The 18,193-nt window shown below is 38.0% G+C and overlaps 1 protein-coding gene and 1 long non-coding RNA gene across 2 annotated transcripts in view; both read left to right on the forward strand.

Moving 5' to 3' along the window:
• CYP2R1 (cytochrome P450 family 2 subfamily R member 1) overlaps nucleotides 1–10,782 on the forward strand; it is a 37,400-nt gene extending 26,618 nt beyond the window's left edge. Inside the window, exons 3-5 of the mRNA XM_032787656.2 lie at nucleotides 4,438–5,070; nucleotides 8,720–9,049; nucleotides 10,406–10,782. Of these exons, the coding sequence (XP_032643547.1) occupies nucleotides 4,438–5,070; nucleotides 8,720–9,049; nucleotides 10,406–10,581 (1,139 nt within the window). The 3' untranslated portion in view covers nucleotides 10,582–10,782. The remainder of the gene's footprint in view (nucleotides 1–4,437; nucleotides 5,071–8,719; nucleotides 9,050–10,405) is intronic.
• Nucleotides 10,783–17,264: 6,482 nt separating this feature from the next.
• Nucleotides 17,265–18,193, forward strand: part of LOC142046752 (uncharacterized) — a 257,988-nt gene continuing 257,059 nt past the window's right edge. Inside the window, exon 1 of the long non-coding RNA XR_012655753.1 lies at nucleotides 17,265–18,140. This is a non-coding gene — a long non-coding RNA (uncharacterized LOC142046752). The remainder of the gene's footprint in view (nucleotides 18,141–18,193) is intronic.

Here is an 18,193-nt window from a genome sequence, read left to right on the forward strand (position 1 = left end):
AGTACAGGTCCACTCCACAAGACAAAAAGACTGGAAGAGGCTAGATCTATTCAGTCACAAAGTATACTAATCCGCAACTCTACAATTCCACACAGCTAATTATATTGCACTCCTCACAAAATATGACCACAACAGTTACACGAAACTCAGAGAGGTCTTTAATGACATCCCCAAGGAGAGGAAGGAACTATTTAAGGCAGTCCTTAACGAGGGACAGATTGTGGCAAGAACAGCACTACAGGCATCCCTCGACATGGTGGACATGGCTGTACAAACAACAGCCTCAGCGATAGTCATGCATAGAGCATCATGGCTACACTCATCCAGAATCTGAAGGATTTACAGACAAAGTAGAAGAACTCCCCTTCAACAGAGACAAGTTGTTCTTGGCCAAAACAGGCAAGGTCCTTCACTCCATGAAGGACTTCTGGACAACTCCCCACATCTTAGGCATATACACACTTTCAAACAGGCGGAGAAGATATCAACCATACCAGCATGGCCAGGAGAGTACTTTCCAAAGACAATGACCTTACGACTTCCAGAGACAGAGACAGTGCTCGCAGAGACTCTGAACCCCACAGTCTCAGCCTACTGTGTCCCAGACACCATCGGGCAAGACACAATTTTGAAACATTGGTCAAGGGTTTGAACGATCTCTCCCAACAACCGGTGCCGTCTACATATACCCAGATCTTTGGTCACCAACTGCGCTCATTCTATTCACACTTGGGCATCCATCACCATGGATCAATGGGTCTTGCAAATAATATGATTGGGTTTCGCTAGCCCCATCAGGGATCCCATTCCAACAGGATCCACCATTCATCCTGATCACAACAGATGCTTTGCTGATCGACTGGGACATACACTTCAATCAGCATACAATCCCAGAGACACACTTCCACATCAGCCTGCTCGAACTGCACGTGGTTCACAACGTGTGCAGTCACTTCCTTCCAATGATAAAAAACAAAATAGTAAGAGTCATGATAGACAACATTGCATGTATGTTCTACATAAATCAAGAGGGACGACCCTGTTCTCATTCCTTGTGCACAGATGCATAAAATTGTGGAATTGATGCATAAATCACGTCACCATTACCACTTCATACCTTCCAGGCTGCCAGAACACGACAGTATCATATAACACATATTCCAAATGGGGGGGTTACTCATCAACCTATTTGTGACATCACGAAACAACAAATGTCCACAAATTTGCTCATGAGCAGGCCTGGGACCACGACCTAGGGGAACGTCTTGCTCATCTCCTGTACGCATTCACACCGATACCACTAATCTCGAGTGAGACACTAGATACAGACTAACAAAGCCAAAGTCATACTTATAGTTCTGACATGGCCCAAGCAGACCTGGTACCCATACCTGAAGTACATGGCAATCTGTGCGCCACACAATCTCCCTCTGTGACGGGATCTTGTCTCACAAGATGAAGGTCAAGTCCTCCACCCGAGCCTGGAGAAACTTCACGTGAGGGCATGGCTCCTCCATGATGAGCTAACCTGTTTGGAACAAGTAAAACAGGTGTTAGGAAACAGCAGAAAACCAACCACATGCCCCACTTACCTCCAAAAATGGAAAAGATTCTCCTTATGTTGCCAGAACAAGAACGTATCTGCACTTAAGGCACCACTCCTGTTAAGCTTGAAATACATACTACAACTAAAGAACACAGGGCTTTCCACAGGCTTAGCTAGAGTACACCTACCACCACTTACCACCTTTCACCATAAGGTTGATGGCGTATCAGTATTTGCACACTCGATGACAAAACGTTTTCTCACAGGCATATAAAATTTGTACCCAGAAATAGGTGAACCCATGCTACTATGGGACTTAAACTTGGTGCTTAAAAGCCTTACCCAGAGCCCATTTCATGCTACTAGCCACATGCTCCCTTCTCCACTTATCAATGAAGATGATGTTCCTGGTTGTAATTACATCCGCAAAAGCGAAATAGAGGCTCTTATGGCTCATTTCCCATACATTATATTCTTCAAGGACAGTCACACTGAGACCACATCCAAAATTTATACCCCAAATATCATCCTCTTTCCACATCAATCAACCGATTCACCTACCTACGTTTTATCCCTAGTCTCATGCGAATACACAAGAGACTGTCCTACATATGTTGGGTATCCGACGTGTGTTAGCATTTTACTTGGACAGAACAAAGTCCTTCCAAAAATCCCCAAGGATTTTTGTTTCAAAGACAGAGTATTCCAAAGGCTCTACAGTATCCACTCAGAGACTATCGAAATGGATTTCCAACTGCATCTAGATGTGTTACAAACAACTCAAAATAGAACCCCCATCAGGGGCTATTCAACAAGAACACTATCTACCCCCCCCCCACTTCAGAGTTCACAGTGAGTACTCTATGGTAGAGAAGAAACTGAGGGTGTTGGGTCGCGCACATGCTAGTCAAGGTGCCAACTTCACCGCAAGATGACTACTGCTCACACGTGGCCCTGACAGACACTGCTAAAGAAAATTTCCTATTGATGGTGCCAGGAAGCACTGACACCTGACTTGAAGCCACCCATAGGGACACACATCTGGAAGAACCTCAGTTACCGCACAAGGTGAATAACCTTCTCTTCTAAAAATATTCTCCCATGGCTAAAAGTGTGTCAGTATATAAAAAAATAAGAGCATAACTCCAGTCCCATTCTGTATTACACAGGAAGGCCATTATATTAGATAAAAATGAATTGCTATAGCATAATTAATAAGGTAAGTGCCTGACACTCTGAGATTGTAGGTAAGGGTGGGGAAATAAAAGTGATACCTGTCTGTATCCAGAACCATCCTTTATTCATTGACATATACACCATGCAACTTATTACTCTGAAACTAAAACAATTAACCTTTTTCTTGTTTTGCTGGTGTGTTGTTTTCTTTTGCTGGTGTTTTTTAGAGACAAAGTGTCTATTATCCCATCTTTGCACAGAGATGTATATAACTCTCATTAGGATTTGAAGGAGTTGCTAATAAATACATGTCATGTTCTGGAGTGCAGTCCAGACCAATGAGGGGTTATCACTGCCTGCCCTGCAACCTTGGGTGCTTTGCAATATTTGCTGTTGTAGCTCACAACTAACCTACCATCATGCAGGTCACACCCTGAGTATCTGTGGGTTATACGCCCGTGGCTTAGCAGGTCTGACCATCAATGCCTGTGTACAGCCCCACACTGGTTTTCACCAGTCTGGGTTACTACTTGCAGGGTGACCCAAACACACTTCCAGTCCTGAAACTTCCCAAAATCATGTTCACTATAATGTTCAGCTCTCTCCTGGACAGTTAAAAGAAATAATATAGTTAATTTGCTTCTTTAAGGAGACAAAACACACCAGTGTACATTAACTGGAGTTGACATTCACTTCAGTACAAACACAGCACTCTTGGTTTAGATCAATAATTTTTAATAGATTTAAAGAGAGTTCAAGAATAAGAGATAAAGTTAGATATGGCCAAAGCAAATAAAAGTGAAAACACACATCTAAAACTTATTTTAGCAAGTTTTGGTTGAAGGCTTTGTTCAAGATGGCCTTTCTCACTCTCAGTCTTCTAGCAAGAGGGTGACCTACTCTCTCCTTGGTCAGGATCTCTTCCAGAGGTTCTCGTGCCTTTGTCATCTTAGGTGAAAGTGGTAACTTGGGGTTCTCTGACCCTTTGTTTTATATCCATTGAATCTTTGAAGTGGATTCTCCTGAACAATACCCCTCAAAGTAAAGTTTATTCAAGCTGTGAGGAAGGCACATGGAGTCTGGTAGTGAAGGAAGCTCCATGCTCTTTTCTTCTCCCACCTTTGCTGAAATGCAAATTGTTCTGTTTCCTGCCATCTCCTTCCCTGGTTGTCTTGGTGATCCTGTTTACTACTAACATGTAAACTGGGGTAAACACACATTCCTTTGTTTAAGGACAGACCTGTTAAACAACTTATTCCTAGGCAGAGCTGTCTGGTTTTGAACATTTCCTAATAACATCATACAGAAGAATTAATACCTTTACATATAATTTTGCTATATAAATTTCACCATGATATTACTGATAAGCAAGTTACTTGTCTTCAAATGATACGTCAAAAGGCATATTATTACAATAGCATGTAGGATGTGTTTTCATATGATACCCCATGAGGCATATTATTACAATACTGTGTAGGCTGTGAATACACAGGTGCTTTGGGTCACAATACTTATATATGTTAATGACGAAATAGATGTCTGAATCTTTCCTGCACTGGAGTGAGCATTACCGCACTGGAGTGAGCATTACCACACTGGGACATCTCTATTTGTGAATTTACTTTTAGAATGGACTGCTGTTTTTCATAGTTTTGTTTTCTGTTGAATGAGGATATAGAGCTATGCATAAAACACTGTTGAAAATGTATTTTCAGGTTTATTGAACTCTAGATACGGTAGAGGATGGACAGAGCATCGCAAGTTAGCTGTAAACAGCTTTCGTTGTTTTGGATATGGTCAAAAGTCCTTCGAACACAAAATTTCAGAAGAATCCATGTTTTTTCTTGATGCCATTGATACGTACAAAGGCAGACCCTTTGATCTTAAACACTTGATAACAAATGCAGTCTCAAACATTACTAATTTGATTATCTTTGGAGAACGTTTTACATATGAAGACACTGAATTTCAGCACATGATAGATATTTTTAGTGAAAACATTGAATTAGTTGCTAGTGCTTCAGTGTTCTTGTATAATTCTTTTCCCTGGATTGGCATATTACCCTTTGGAAAACATCAACAACTGTTTAAGAATGCAGCTGAAGTCTATAATTTTTTGCTTAAACTTATTGAGCGTGTCTCTAAAAAGAGGAGGCCTCAGTCACCTCAACATTTCATTGATGCATATTTAGATGAAATGGATCAAAGTGGAAATGATCCAGAGTCTACATATTCAACCAAAAATTTAATTTTCTCTGTTGGAGAACTTATCATCGCTGGAACAGAAACCACAACAAATGTTTTAAGATGGGCAGTATTGTTTATGGCTCTTTATCCGAACATTCAAGGTAAGAATTTTTGTCATTTCTGAGGAACTGATATTGTAGCCTTTATGGTGAGAATTTAGAGTGCATTTTCAACGTGGTGTATTGGAGTTGCCAATACTAATCCTCAGTAAAAATAAAAATGTGTGTGCATTACTCCATTATCTCTCTTTCTTAATGTATTGCAGACAGACATGCCAATGCTATTTTATCTGCAGATAAAATGGGTATCTAGTTACCATTAGGAAAATATTTTAAGGGTTGTTTTTTTTTTGTAAACACTTCAGTGAACTTTTTTTTAAATAAGGAGAGATTTACTTTTATTGTGTGTAGGTTGAACAATATGATGACTCAGAATACTGGCTGGCAAAAGAATGCAAGAATCAGCAAAAAAGTGTAAATCAGATTTTGGGTAACTCTTTGAACCATTTTTTAATCCTTAAGTGCATCAATCCATAACAGGTTTATGTACTATGCACTTATATGTATTTACATTGATTATTGGAGGGGAAAAGACAATATGAGCATTTTAAAACATAACCAGAGTTAGCATAGTTCTGAAGTACTACGCTAACATGTGTTCTTGAAGATGATCACATTGAAATTTTAGTGCAGGAACTTGAACATTAAATGTCATTAGTTAGCTTCCTTTCTGAGTTCACACACCTTCTGAGAAAAGTTGTTTTTTCATATCACAACCTTGTAAGTGCTCAGGTTGAACTAAGACTTTTTAATACTTTGGGGAAGAGGCCAGTTAAGTGGCTTAAATATTATTGTGTGAAAAGTTGCTATTTTATATATGATGGGCCAAATTTTCTGCTCATGTAAATGGATGCTGCTGCCTTGACCTCAGTGAAGCTGTACTCATTAACAGACACCAGCAGAGAATTCTACTCAGTGTTTAATTTTCATACATTTGTTTAACTGGTTTGACCGTGCTCTCCTGTACATCTTGGCAATTCCACAGAAATTGTGATTCTAATTGCATAGGGGCCATCACTTAAAATATCTTATACATTTTGGAGGGCCTCTATTTCATCAAAAGGATTTCCTAAACTCCACATTTATGTCTACACCTTGTCAGCAGCTAAGATCTAGGGGATAACAGTATATGTTTGTATGTATGTGGCATGAGATGGAAGGGAAAAAATTGGAGGCTAATAATTACCTTCATAACTAGCTATATTAACTCTCTTTTAATTTCCTCATAATACAGGATCATTCTTATCTTAAAAGCAGCATACAGCGTTGCCAACTGCACATAGCAGGAAGTCAGCAGACAAACCCTGAAAAGTCACTAGATGTAGCTGTTTAAACACTCAAAAGGAGTCCAAAATGTCACTGAACAAAATTTCCAGAGAATTCAACAGAGAATGTTATATATATATACACACACACACACAAGTACAGTCACAATCATTCCCAAGCAGCTCAATAGTGTTAATATATTCCATCCCATGCTCTTACTACATTCTGTTGCATACTGGAAGCAACTATAATAGTACACTCATAAGGAGGGTGCCCTCTGCTCATTGGGAAGGAAACTGCAGCCCTTTGCTCACTGGGAAGGGCACTCTGTACACTGCAGCCCATGTTGGCTGAGGTTGGTTAATTTCAGCTGAGCCTTCCTTTCCTGTCAGCCTGGATTTGAGCTAACAGGTTAGTGAAAGGGAGAGTCCAGAACCAGGGGGAAGAGTCATTCACCTGACCTGAGCTTGGCGTTGCAGGGAGCCAAGAAAGTAGATGTAAAAACAAAAATCTGTTAGCTGGACCCCTTTTTCCCCCACTTCCAGAGTTTCATTTCTGAAAACAGCTGGGCAGCTAACCCCAGACCAAGCCAGGGGAAGCAGTAAAGTGGAACTGAAATCAAGGTAGCTCCACCTTTGATCCTGTAGTAAGGGCTTCATTCCTGGAGGCACGGTACCCTTGTGTCATTCCACCCCATCTTTCCTCCGTGCGGCTCTCCTCGCTGGCTAACCTGCCTCCCCCACCCTACCCACTTCATTAGCCATTTTTTCCTTCATCACAGGGTTTGATACCTACTATTGAGTAGCAAGAAAGAACACATTTGGGTAAAAACAAACCCTGGCTAATGTGCTGCTCTCTCCAAAGTGCACTTGACTTTAGTAAAGTATTTAATTAGCCTCCACAAACTTATTTTCCTAATCTGCAGATTATAGTGATCTCAGCCCAAGAAATCCTGGAATGTGATTCCTTCTGAGGACATGCTCAATTGAGATGCAATGACATTGACTTGGTGTGCAACAGAATGTAGTAAAAAGATCATGGAATGGATTTTATTAACACTGTTGAGCTACTTGTGAATGATTTTGTGACTAGATATTGGTGACTTCTTTTTCTGAATGTCACTGTAATTGGCAGTGAAAGTCGCTAGATTTGTCACTAGTCACTTTTACACTTATTTTCTTGCTAGAGAAACCCAAAAGTCACTATATCTAGTGACAAAGTTGCTAAGTTGGCAACGCTGGCAGCATACGGCCTTCTCCCCTTCTGCATTAGGTCTTCCCCAAAACATCATCTTCCAACAGGGGACAGAAACTAGGCACTGTGTGGAGTTTTGTGTCTCAGCCAGATCATTTAAGAGGCACTGTATTGTTAAAACACAAAGCAATCCCTCTCCTCTAAAATTCTCCTGTGATTTCAGCTTCTGCTAGCCCTTGGGAGAAAAATAAGCTCAGGATTCAAGTTCAGATTCTTTACATAGCAGTAAATAATATTAATATCCTGCATTTATGTACACATTTTCCACATGAGAATCTCAACATGTATCAAAAATAATAGCTAACTACAAAATGCACTAAAGTTCTGGTCTGATCTATCTCATACACTTTCTTTGGCATTGAAGAGGTTAGTTTCATTTTAAGAATTTGGTAATAGATCTTCATTGTCTAGAGGTATTGTATTGATGCCAGTCAAGCTGTATCACTGCTATTTTATGTGATTTAGGGGCATTAGCAAACACATTGATAAAGTACATCAGAAAAAAAGAGTAAATGAGCTGTTGCCCTGTTGAGCAAACTATTATGTGATCTTTCAGTGTGGAGTTGATTTAAAGGATCTAATTATATTTTTTCATTTTTAAAAAAGAGCTTGAAAGAGAAATAATTTAATTTATATCCCAAAAAGTTAAAAAAAATCCAGAATCCAGCTAGAGTTGTTCCTCTGACTTTTACCATAGTGTGCCTAACTATTTCAAGATTCTTAAAATGGTGGGTGATTTTACACAACATATGTGATGTACTATATTGGGATAATTAGATAAAAAATTAACTAGCTCTTAATTCTGAATTTTCTATACATGGTCTTCTCTTGTGTTTGATTTTTTCTTTTTGCATTTAATATACTTCATCTTAGCTATCTAGAATGTGATGTTACTTATTCCAATTCTCATGAGCTCCTTGAAAGGAGAAATTTATTGAGTAAAGAAAAACACTGGAATCAAGATTACGGCTCCAGTTTGTTGTGAAATTACTATTTCTTTGAGGCTTGAAAAAACTGTCAGCAGTGGAATGAGAGTACCAGAGGAAATTAAAAATTGAAAATATCTACCATACTAGATGGTATGTTAGGTGCTGCACTAAGTACTAAGGCAATTCTAGTCTTAACACAAAATATTAATGTATTTTGCAACTAAAGGTTTTTTCTCTAACAGGGCAAGTTCATAAAGAAATTGATTTAGTCGTGGGCCCAAACAAAACACCTTCTTTAGAAGAGAAAAGCAAAATGCCTTACACTGAAGCAGTTCTACATGAAATTTTAAGGTTCTGTAATATAGCTCCATTAGGTATTTTCCATGCAACTTCTAAGGATACAGTTGTGCGCGGTTATTCTATCCCTGAAGGCACTACAATAATTACAAACCTCTATTCTGTACACTTTGATGAAAAGTACTGGAGTAACCCAGAAGTGTTTTATCCTGAACGGTTTTTGGACAGCAATGGGCAGTTCATCAAGAAAGATGCATTTGTTCCTTTTTCACTAGGTAAGAGCTCATGCCTCTTCATGCATCTATACACAATAGTGTTAACTGATCCACAATAGACAGCACGATGTAAAAAAGCTACACTTATGATAAAACAACTGTTTGTAAAGTTATATTTAATACAGTGCATCAGAGGGTTGGTAAAGTCCATAGATGCTGGAACTAAGGGTGCTGTCGCACTCCCTGGCTTGAAGTGGTTTCCATTATATACAGGGTTTACGATTTGGTTCAATGGCTGTCAGCACTCCCACTATATAAATTGTTCCAGCAACCCTGGCAATGTCGTGTAATGGTGTCTCCTATATAAATTAAAGGACATTTTGATACAAAAAGTGATCATGTCATTTAATGTTTTATAAGTTTGTTTTATCTGAGGATCTTACACAGCCTCTGTCGTGGTTTCTAACTGAGTTTTGTTTGTTTGGCAATTGATGCAGCAGATTTTTGTGTCTGATCAATTTTCATAATCCAGTTTCCATCTCTGAGTACTTGAAATTGCAAAATATGAATACCTTATTTTAAATTTGGATTTAGGATGTCAGCTAATTTTGTTTTTCGGAAAATAAATTCAGTTGATTTGGAGCAGAAATTTGGAGTATCCAGAACTACTTGATTGATGCTGCAGATGCATTTACAGAATACAGTGTCCTAATTATTCAAGCAATCATATAGCATGTGGTTTCTTTATTAAATCAGTTGAGCAAATGCCAAAACCCCCAAACCCTTCAGACTAAAGCTTTCATCTTACAGAATCTGGAGAGTGTTTTCAAGCTTTAGAACAAAATAAATTAAATGTCTTACTAACAATTTAACCTGCTCCTATTTATCCGCTCTTGTATCTTATCACATTGCTTCTTGCCTCTTGTACTTCATCAACTTTGCTAGCCTTGACTGTCTATTTATCTGCTTTTTCCACAAGAACCTTTATGCTTCCAGGCTGTGTATTATGCATGGAATGAGAATTAGTGTATAAAACCACTATACTATCCTACTTTAGATCTGTACAAAAGTCCCAATTTTACTGTGATATCAGTGGGTAATTACCAACTGATGATTGGCAATAGACAATAGGCACAATTTTGTTGTCTTTTGCAAAAATCCCATTGATATCATTAGCAGTTTTTGCCTAAATTAAGACTGCAGGATTCAATCCGGTGGTACTTGTGTTGTCAAAACTACAAATGTTTTTAAAATATGACACTTAATATAATTTGCACATATCCTTTCCTATGAATCAGACCCAGTATTATGTCCAAACAGCTCCACTTAGAGTAGAAGCAGAAATAACTATTCTTTTTTTAAATGTAAGTGCAAACATGATTACTGTAATTTAAAAAATATTTTTTTTCTATTCAGGAAGAAGACATTGTCTTGGAGAACAACTGGCCAGGATGGAAATGTTTTTGTTTTTTACTTCATTACTTCAGCGGTTTCACCTGCATTTTCCACATGCTTTGATTCCAAATCTGAAGCCAAAATTAGGCATGACATTACAACCACAGCCATATCTCATCTGTGCTGAAAGACGTTAAAACATATGGGCCAAACTCTCAGCTGGTGTAAGTTGGAATAGCTCCACTGAATAAATGGAGCTGCACCAATTTACAGCAGCTGAGTATCTGGCCCCATCTTTTATTTACAACTATCTTGTTCATAGTCTTGCCAAAAGAACAAGAATTGTAAACACTCTCTGTTAAAGGACTTACACACAAATTTTGTCTTATACATAGGCTTTTAGGTATTTCATTTACTTGTATGTAATTTTCACAAAAAAGACATTAATATTTTTCATGTGTTTATAGATTCTGTTCTCACTTCAAAAATCTAGATCAGGTTCCATTTCTCATTTCAACTTTCAAAATTTCATTGAATTACCCTATTTAAAGATTAATAAAAAATTCAGCTACTGACACACAGTATTTTCTATATACATGATATTTAAATAAAGTTGAGAAAAATAGTTTCTAAAATTTTTTAACATAAGCAGAAAACTGTTTTTAGTTTGGGAGACTGTTCTGATAAATTTGGAGAACTTGGATGAAACCTGTTGCAGTCAGAGTCCTCTCATGAAATCTCAGATAACAAAAAACTGCCCCAAACTTATTTTTAGAGTACTTCATTAAAAATATATAAACCCAATTTTTCATTAAAAACCCTTTTTTGAAATATGTTGTAATAAATCATATATCTATCTGTATATTCTTCCTTCACAAATCCCCTCTTGCCCACTTGTATCCATTCACAATGCTGCTTCAAAGATCATTTTTCTGGCATGACATTTCAGGTATATCACCTGTCTTTCTACATCCTTCTGGTTATTCCACATTCGCTACTGCATCAAATAATAACTACATGTCTTCACTTTTAAGGCACTTCATGGCCTATACCCACCCTATCTAGCGTGCCTTATATGCTGTCAGGATGTTGAATCATGTCTCTGCTCTGACAATTATGGCAGCCTTCATTGTCCATTTGTTACATTTTCAAACAAGCACCTTCTTATTGCTCCCCATGCAATCCTATCTACTGTTAAAAATGTGTTACTTATTTCTAGTTTAACCTGGCGTACCGTTAACTTCCAGCTATTGGATTTGTTATACATTTTTCTACAAGACTGAAGAGCCCTATATTATCACCGTCTGGTCCCCATGTAAGTACTTATAGACTGTGATCAAGTCGCCCCTAAACTGTCAGTTTGGTAAGACTGAGCTCCTTGAGTCTTTCACTGGAAAGTATGTTTTTTTCATTATTTTAATCATTCTCGGGGTTCTTCTCTGAACCCCTTCCAGCTTTTCAACATCTTTCTTGAATTGTGAACATCAGAACTGGATGCAGTATTCCAATAGTGATCGATCAGTGCCAAATACAGAGTTAATATAAAATCTCCACTCCTAACTCCATATTCTTCTGTTTATACATCCAAGAATCACATTAGCCCACCAGTTCTTAGACTTTTGCCAGCACAACTCCATTTTAATAAATTATTTCCTTCTGGGACCCCAGACGGCATGGCAGATGCCATTTTGATCAGCATTAATTATATTACCCTCCTTTAATTCTTAATTGAGTCCTGTATCAGCTGTTCCAAAATTTTGGCCAAGATCATTGTCACTCTGTAAAGTCTTGTAATTACCTGGATCATCCAATTTACCATTTTAACTACCGTTACAACGTTATCTTTCTTCCAATCCTCTGGAAATTCACCAGTGTTCCGAGTTACTGAAAATCAAGTACTGAACATTACTGATCCAGATTGCTCCTGGGCCAGCACTTTTAAAACCCTTGGATGCATTTTAGTCAGACCTGCAGATAGCAAAATGTGTAACTTCAATAGTTGCTGTCCTCCTGAGTTACTGTTAGAATGGGAAGTACTTATGTCATCATCATGTGATAGGAATACATCATCTGTTTTTTCCCCAAATACAAAACAGAAATATTTGACAGCTTCTGCATTATATTATTGACAGTTTTATCATTTTCATCTTGTAATGGACCAACTCTAGGATTCTTTGTATTCTTAATATACTTAAACTCCTGGTTGTCCTTAATCCTGCTGGCCATAGATTTCTTCCTATGTCCTTGTGCTTCCCTTATTAGTTTTCTGCAATTCCTAGCTCCTAAAATATATTCATTGCTGTCAGCTTCCCCATTTTTCCATTAATAAAATGTATTACTTCCCCTTTAAGCCAAGATAGCCTTTTCTTCTCATCACAGAATGTAACGATAAAAATTTTTTAATCACTCTGTCAATGTAAAATTGTTTCCTATGGTGAATTTGCTAATATTTGTCCAGACTAGTTTTAAGTGTCCCAGGGGAGACTATTATGGAGCCTCATAGACTCATAGGTCAGAAGGGACCAATATGATCATCTAGTCTGACCTCCTGCACAAGGCAGGCCACAGAACCCTACCCATCCACTTTTATAACAACCCCTAACCCATGACTGAGTTATTGAAATCCTCAAAATTGTGGTTTGAAGACCTCAAGCTGCAGAGAATCCACCAGCAAGCGACCCATGCCCCACGCTGCAGAGGAAGGCGAAAAACCTCCAGGGCCTCTGCCAATCCGCCCTGGAGGAAAATTCCTTCCCGACCCCAAATATGGCGATCAGCTAAACCCTGAGCATGTGGGCAAGACTCACCAGATGTCACTGTAGGAAAGCTTTCTTAGATTAATCCTAAATTTTACTTTCCTTAATTTCAGCGCATTAATCTTAGCTAAGGGGAGCTTAGGTATGCCTCCGTCAGACCACAATAAACAATTCCTATTTCCCTTTGATTTTGTGTCTCTCCAAATATTTGTAAATTTATGCTCCCCATCCTTGTGCTAAATTTATATATAGTTAGCTTTTTTAATCTGTCCTCAAAATCCATCCCTCCAATACCCACATCACTTGTTGCTCTTTTCTGAACTCTCTCCAATGTATTAATATTTTTCTGGTCATGAGGTATCCAGAAATGAAGGCAGTGTTTCCAGATACAGTTGCATTAGAATCAGAGAGAAGAGAACTGTTACCTTTTTCACTTGTAACGTGCTGCCCCTGCACATGCAATTAAAAATAGCCTTGTGAAAACTAAATTGCAAACTCTTGTGTAATTAGTTGTCTATTATCATCTCTAGTACACTTTTAGTATGACATCTTTTCAGGTTTTTCTTTCCTATTGAGTATCTGTTAAAAATTATTCCCCCCAGATTATGGATTATTTTAAACTCTCTGTGTACCTTGTATCATTTCTCTGTTTTGATTAGCATTTGTAAATAAGGGCCAGATCCTGTTACTCCTCTTCATGCAAGTAGTTCCGTTAATGTAGGGTTTTCTCTGAATTCCATCTACTATTTCTCTTTCTTTCTACTACTGAGATGCTAAGAACTGAAATCAGTATTGTGGGTGTAGTTTTATCAGGAGCCACATTGACTTAATGCTGCTTCATATTCAGCCCAATATTCCATTAGTTTGGTCCTGCCATATCTACAGATGCTACGGTCGACAAAAGCACGCTACTTTGTGGACACAGCTAGTCTACATGAAAATGTGCTCATAGTATAGTTACCTCATCCTCCTTCTGCCCTTCCCTCTCTCTTTGTTTGTTCAGCCATTCCTCAGATCTTGTCATTAACCTAAATTTCAGTTTTTTTAGGGCTGGGACTATCTTCCCTGTGTTGTTACAGTGCCTAACATAATGGGTTCCATGTCCCCGATTAGGCCCTCCAAATACTACTGTAATATAAATAAATTGCAGTCTATTATCACCACTAGGTCTGTCTCCCCATATTATCTGTTCTCATATGCAATTATAAATTTGATATTGTATATATAAATGTTTCTATATCCACAGTGTCTGTGTGTGTTTGGATGGATGTTTTGTTCTTAGAAAACATATAACAACTTTTTACATTATTTTTTGAATGAAATAACTGTATTGGGTTGGAAGACAGAAAATCTACACAATTATTAAAATATAAATAAGAATGTGTAATTAAATACATGCACAGTTAAATTCTTATTTTAGTTCTAATTTATAGATGAGTGGTGGGGCCAAATTTTCTGTGGGTATTACCCTAAATTGTGTGCGCCAAAACAGAAGTTGATGCTGCAAATATGTGTTCTTGAACATTTCTGTTTTTCCTCATTTCTGTGCTTAGCAGTCTGTTTTTGTGGGTTATCCATCTCCTTTAAACTAGGGGGCACAACCCAATTTGTCATTCCTATATTTGAGATGGACCCTTCCACTTAAACCACCAAGTGGTTGTATTCTCAAAGCTATAACAGTATCATGAAAAATTACTAAATATTAATCCTACTAACTAAAATTTGGCAATTTTCTTTAAATTATTAACCTTGCAGTACAAGGGAGAAATAGCTTATGACAAACCAAATCAGTATTATGTCTTGAATATGGAATTAGAAAATACAGAAATCAGGAGAACAGAAATTAGACCATTGTTTGCTCTTTGTTTCCACATGTATTAGTCCTTACTGTGTAATACAAACTTTGGAAATATCACAGTGATGGGAGCCATTTTGACTGAAAAATATTTTAGAAGAAATTTGCATTACTAAGACACTACAGATTACAATGCTATTCTCCTGAATTCTTCATTCATGGACAAGGAGAGCTGTCTTTTCGTGAGACATAGGATTTCTTACATTGTATCCACAAACTTAGTCTACTATGCTGTAATATCTCAGGGAGGAAGACTGGTTTTGCATGCTCCCAGCATACATGTCTTGGTCTATGCTGCTATTAAAGATAACTGACTTGCTTTTTGTATATTTGAAAGATAAAAGGTGGACCATGAGTTTGTTTTTTCTAAAGTTTTCTGTTTTCTTGAAGTAATTTCTTAGTAAACTGTAGAGATGCAACCTTCTGCCGCTCCCTTTTCTTGGCATACCTGGAGTTTGCACAGAAGGATGGGAAGATTATGCTTTGTGATCTGTGAACATGAGTATATTATTTGATTATGATTGTGCCTTTTTCTGTGCCATCTTATCATTGTGGAAAGATACATTATTGTGCTTAATCTCCTCTGGTAGATGTATTTGTACCAAAGAATACCACTACAGTGTATGGTCCCTTTTCCTTTCTGTAAGCACTGCATCTCTGAAAGCAAGGAAGTAAAGAAGCAAAGTTATATCTTGTAGGGGTATATAAACCCAAGTTTAACCTTACCCAGGCAGTCTTCTTTTCCTCTTTATTGGACGCATGGAAACCCTGCAGTCCCTTGTTAGCAATGTTCTTTCTTTCATTCCAGTTCTCTGGCCCAAGAAAAAAGAAGCCAAGAAAGAGAACAATGACAACTAGGAAAATGAGTCATAGAAGTAGAACACCTGAAAACAAAGAAAAACACTTTTGTTTCAAATGCAGGCTCTCAGAGGAAGAGGTTTTAGTACAGTCTTTCAGATTTCTGGGCTCTCCCTCTTCCGTCTCACTCATGGCAGGTTCTCTTTCTGATGGTTGACAGCTTACCCAGCCCCAGTTCATCACCACCACCACCATGGGTGACAAATGACAGGCCCTTTCTTGTTGTGGGCAATAACTTCTCAACTGAACCCTAAAGGGCAGGTCCTTTCTAGTGGGTAAGCTGTCCCTGTTGCCTTGATATAACGGCTTTCTTTTGTCTACTACACCTACTGTCCTCTTCTACTTTTTCACCTTGACTCATTCACTGTTACCTCCATCTCTTCCTCAAAAAGAGAGCACTTGGGGAATGTCCTTAATCCTGACTTCCCTTTCCCCCTCCCACCACTGTTTATCTAGGGCTGCAAGTGCAGTGGGGGGTTTCTCTTTTTGTTTTTTTTTCTTCCTTCTCTGTGATTTTTCCTGGCAATATGAACTCTTCCCCTACTCGGTACAGAGAATCTGAGCACTACTGGTAGCCTCCCAGCTTTGGTGCACACAACCAGCCCTTATCCCCTCCAGCTTTGAAATCCAAGGTTGTGCATTAAGAATACTGATCTAGCAGCCCTACTCATTCCCTTCCCCTTTAAAGTTGTGAACTTCTTCTGGCTACTATCTCTATGTTCCCTCCCCAAAGTCCTTTTTTCTTCCAAGAGTATGTCTACCCTGCAGCTGGGAGGTGATATTCTCAGAGTGGGTAGACAGACTCATGTAGCTCTAGCAGACCTAGTGTGCTAAAAACAGAAGTGTGGACATTGCAGTAAGGACAGCTGCTCAGGCTAGCTACCCTAATCTAAGCCCCCCTGTTTCCCTGGTCCGAGCTCAGGTAACTAGCTCGAGCTGCTGCCAGTGCCACAACATCCACTTGTAGGGGCCAGCTGCCATTCCTCCTTTTGTGCACAGTTATGATAATTGGGTACAAATTTACCCTAATTGTAAGCTCATCTGTAAAAACTTAGTGCAAGTTCATAGGATGTCACAGTAATGTATAGCAACAAATGTTGACAGGAAAAAGGTGCAAAAGTGAGAGAGACTTAATTAGTCCAAACAACATTTTTGGCATCCTACCGTGGGGCCTAAATACATACTGAGAAGCTGGCACCTTGGTAAACAAGCAATTATTTACAAAGTTAATTTAAAACAAAAGTTTGTTTTAAAATTCTTAAATGTGTTGAACTTGTTTGAGATAAGCATGCAACGTAAATTGTTAATTATTTTGCTTTTTTAAAAAAAGGTTTGACAATTGTTTGAAAATTACTTTTTAAAAAAAATCTTAAATGCTTTTTTGAGGTTTATAGTTTCTGTGATGGGTAATAATTTTGAAGGTTTATTGAAAAGATATTTTAAGAAAAAGTGGTAAAAATGAAGTAATTGAAATAGTTGAAGGTTAAGTTACTAATGCAGAATTTATCAAAATAATATTTTGGGTAACCCTCTTGTTAAGAAAATGCCATCTTAATTCAGGGCTGTTACTGCATTCAATATGAATTAAATCTCAAAAACCCAGAACTAATAGCTTTTGCACCACCAACATTTTTGTGATTTTTTTTTGATGATTGTTTTGTTTTTGCAATTTTTTCCTTTTTGATTTTACAATGTGTTTTTTCTTGTTCTTTTTTTTCATTCCAGTTTATGTTTTTTTATTTTTTTGTTTGTTTGCTGTTCTGTGCATGAGAGACTGGTTAGTGCTAGTACTGCAGGTTAGATCCTTGTGATTGACTATGTTGCCACAATGGTCATACTGTCATCACAAATGTTGACGGCAAAACAGGTGGGCTAAGTCTGTCATGAACTACAAATGCCCATGAATTTTTACTGCCTTTGAGTGTTGCAAATTGCTCATGAATGCAAAAGTGATTCCAAAAAACCATCATTTTGTTGTTTCTTTTTAAATAAGGCAACACAGTTGGGTAAGAATGCCATCAGGGCTAAAGTTTTTCTCAAAGAGCGCAAACTTAACCACTAATGTATACTGTGACGTGGCACTCTATATGATTTTATGAACATATGCTGATGAATATGGATATAATGTAACTGGAATATGCTTCATGCAAAAGGTCTCTCGTAAGGTATCATTACAAAGCTTATAGTCTACTGAGGGTGGTCAGCCTATTTGTATAAATATATCACTCTTGTATCTGAAACTAGAAATATAAAATATAACTCTGAGGGCCTATTGTAATTATGCAAAGTGTGGGCCATTAATGGTGGCTGGAATCTTGTTAGCTCCCATTAACCAGGACA

Source organism: Chelonoidis abingdonii, chromosome 4 (assembly GCF_003597395.2).
Source record: "Chelonoidis abingdonii isolate Lonesome George chromosome 4, CheloAbing_2.0, whole genome shotgun sequence".
NCBI classification, from domain to species: Eukaryota; Metazoa; Chordata; order Testudines; family Testudinidae; genus Chelonoidis; species Chelonoidis abingdonii.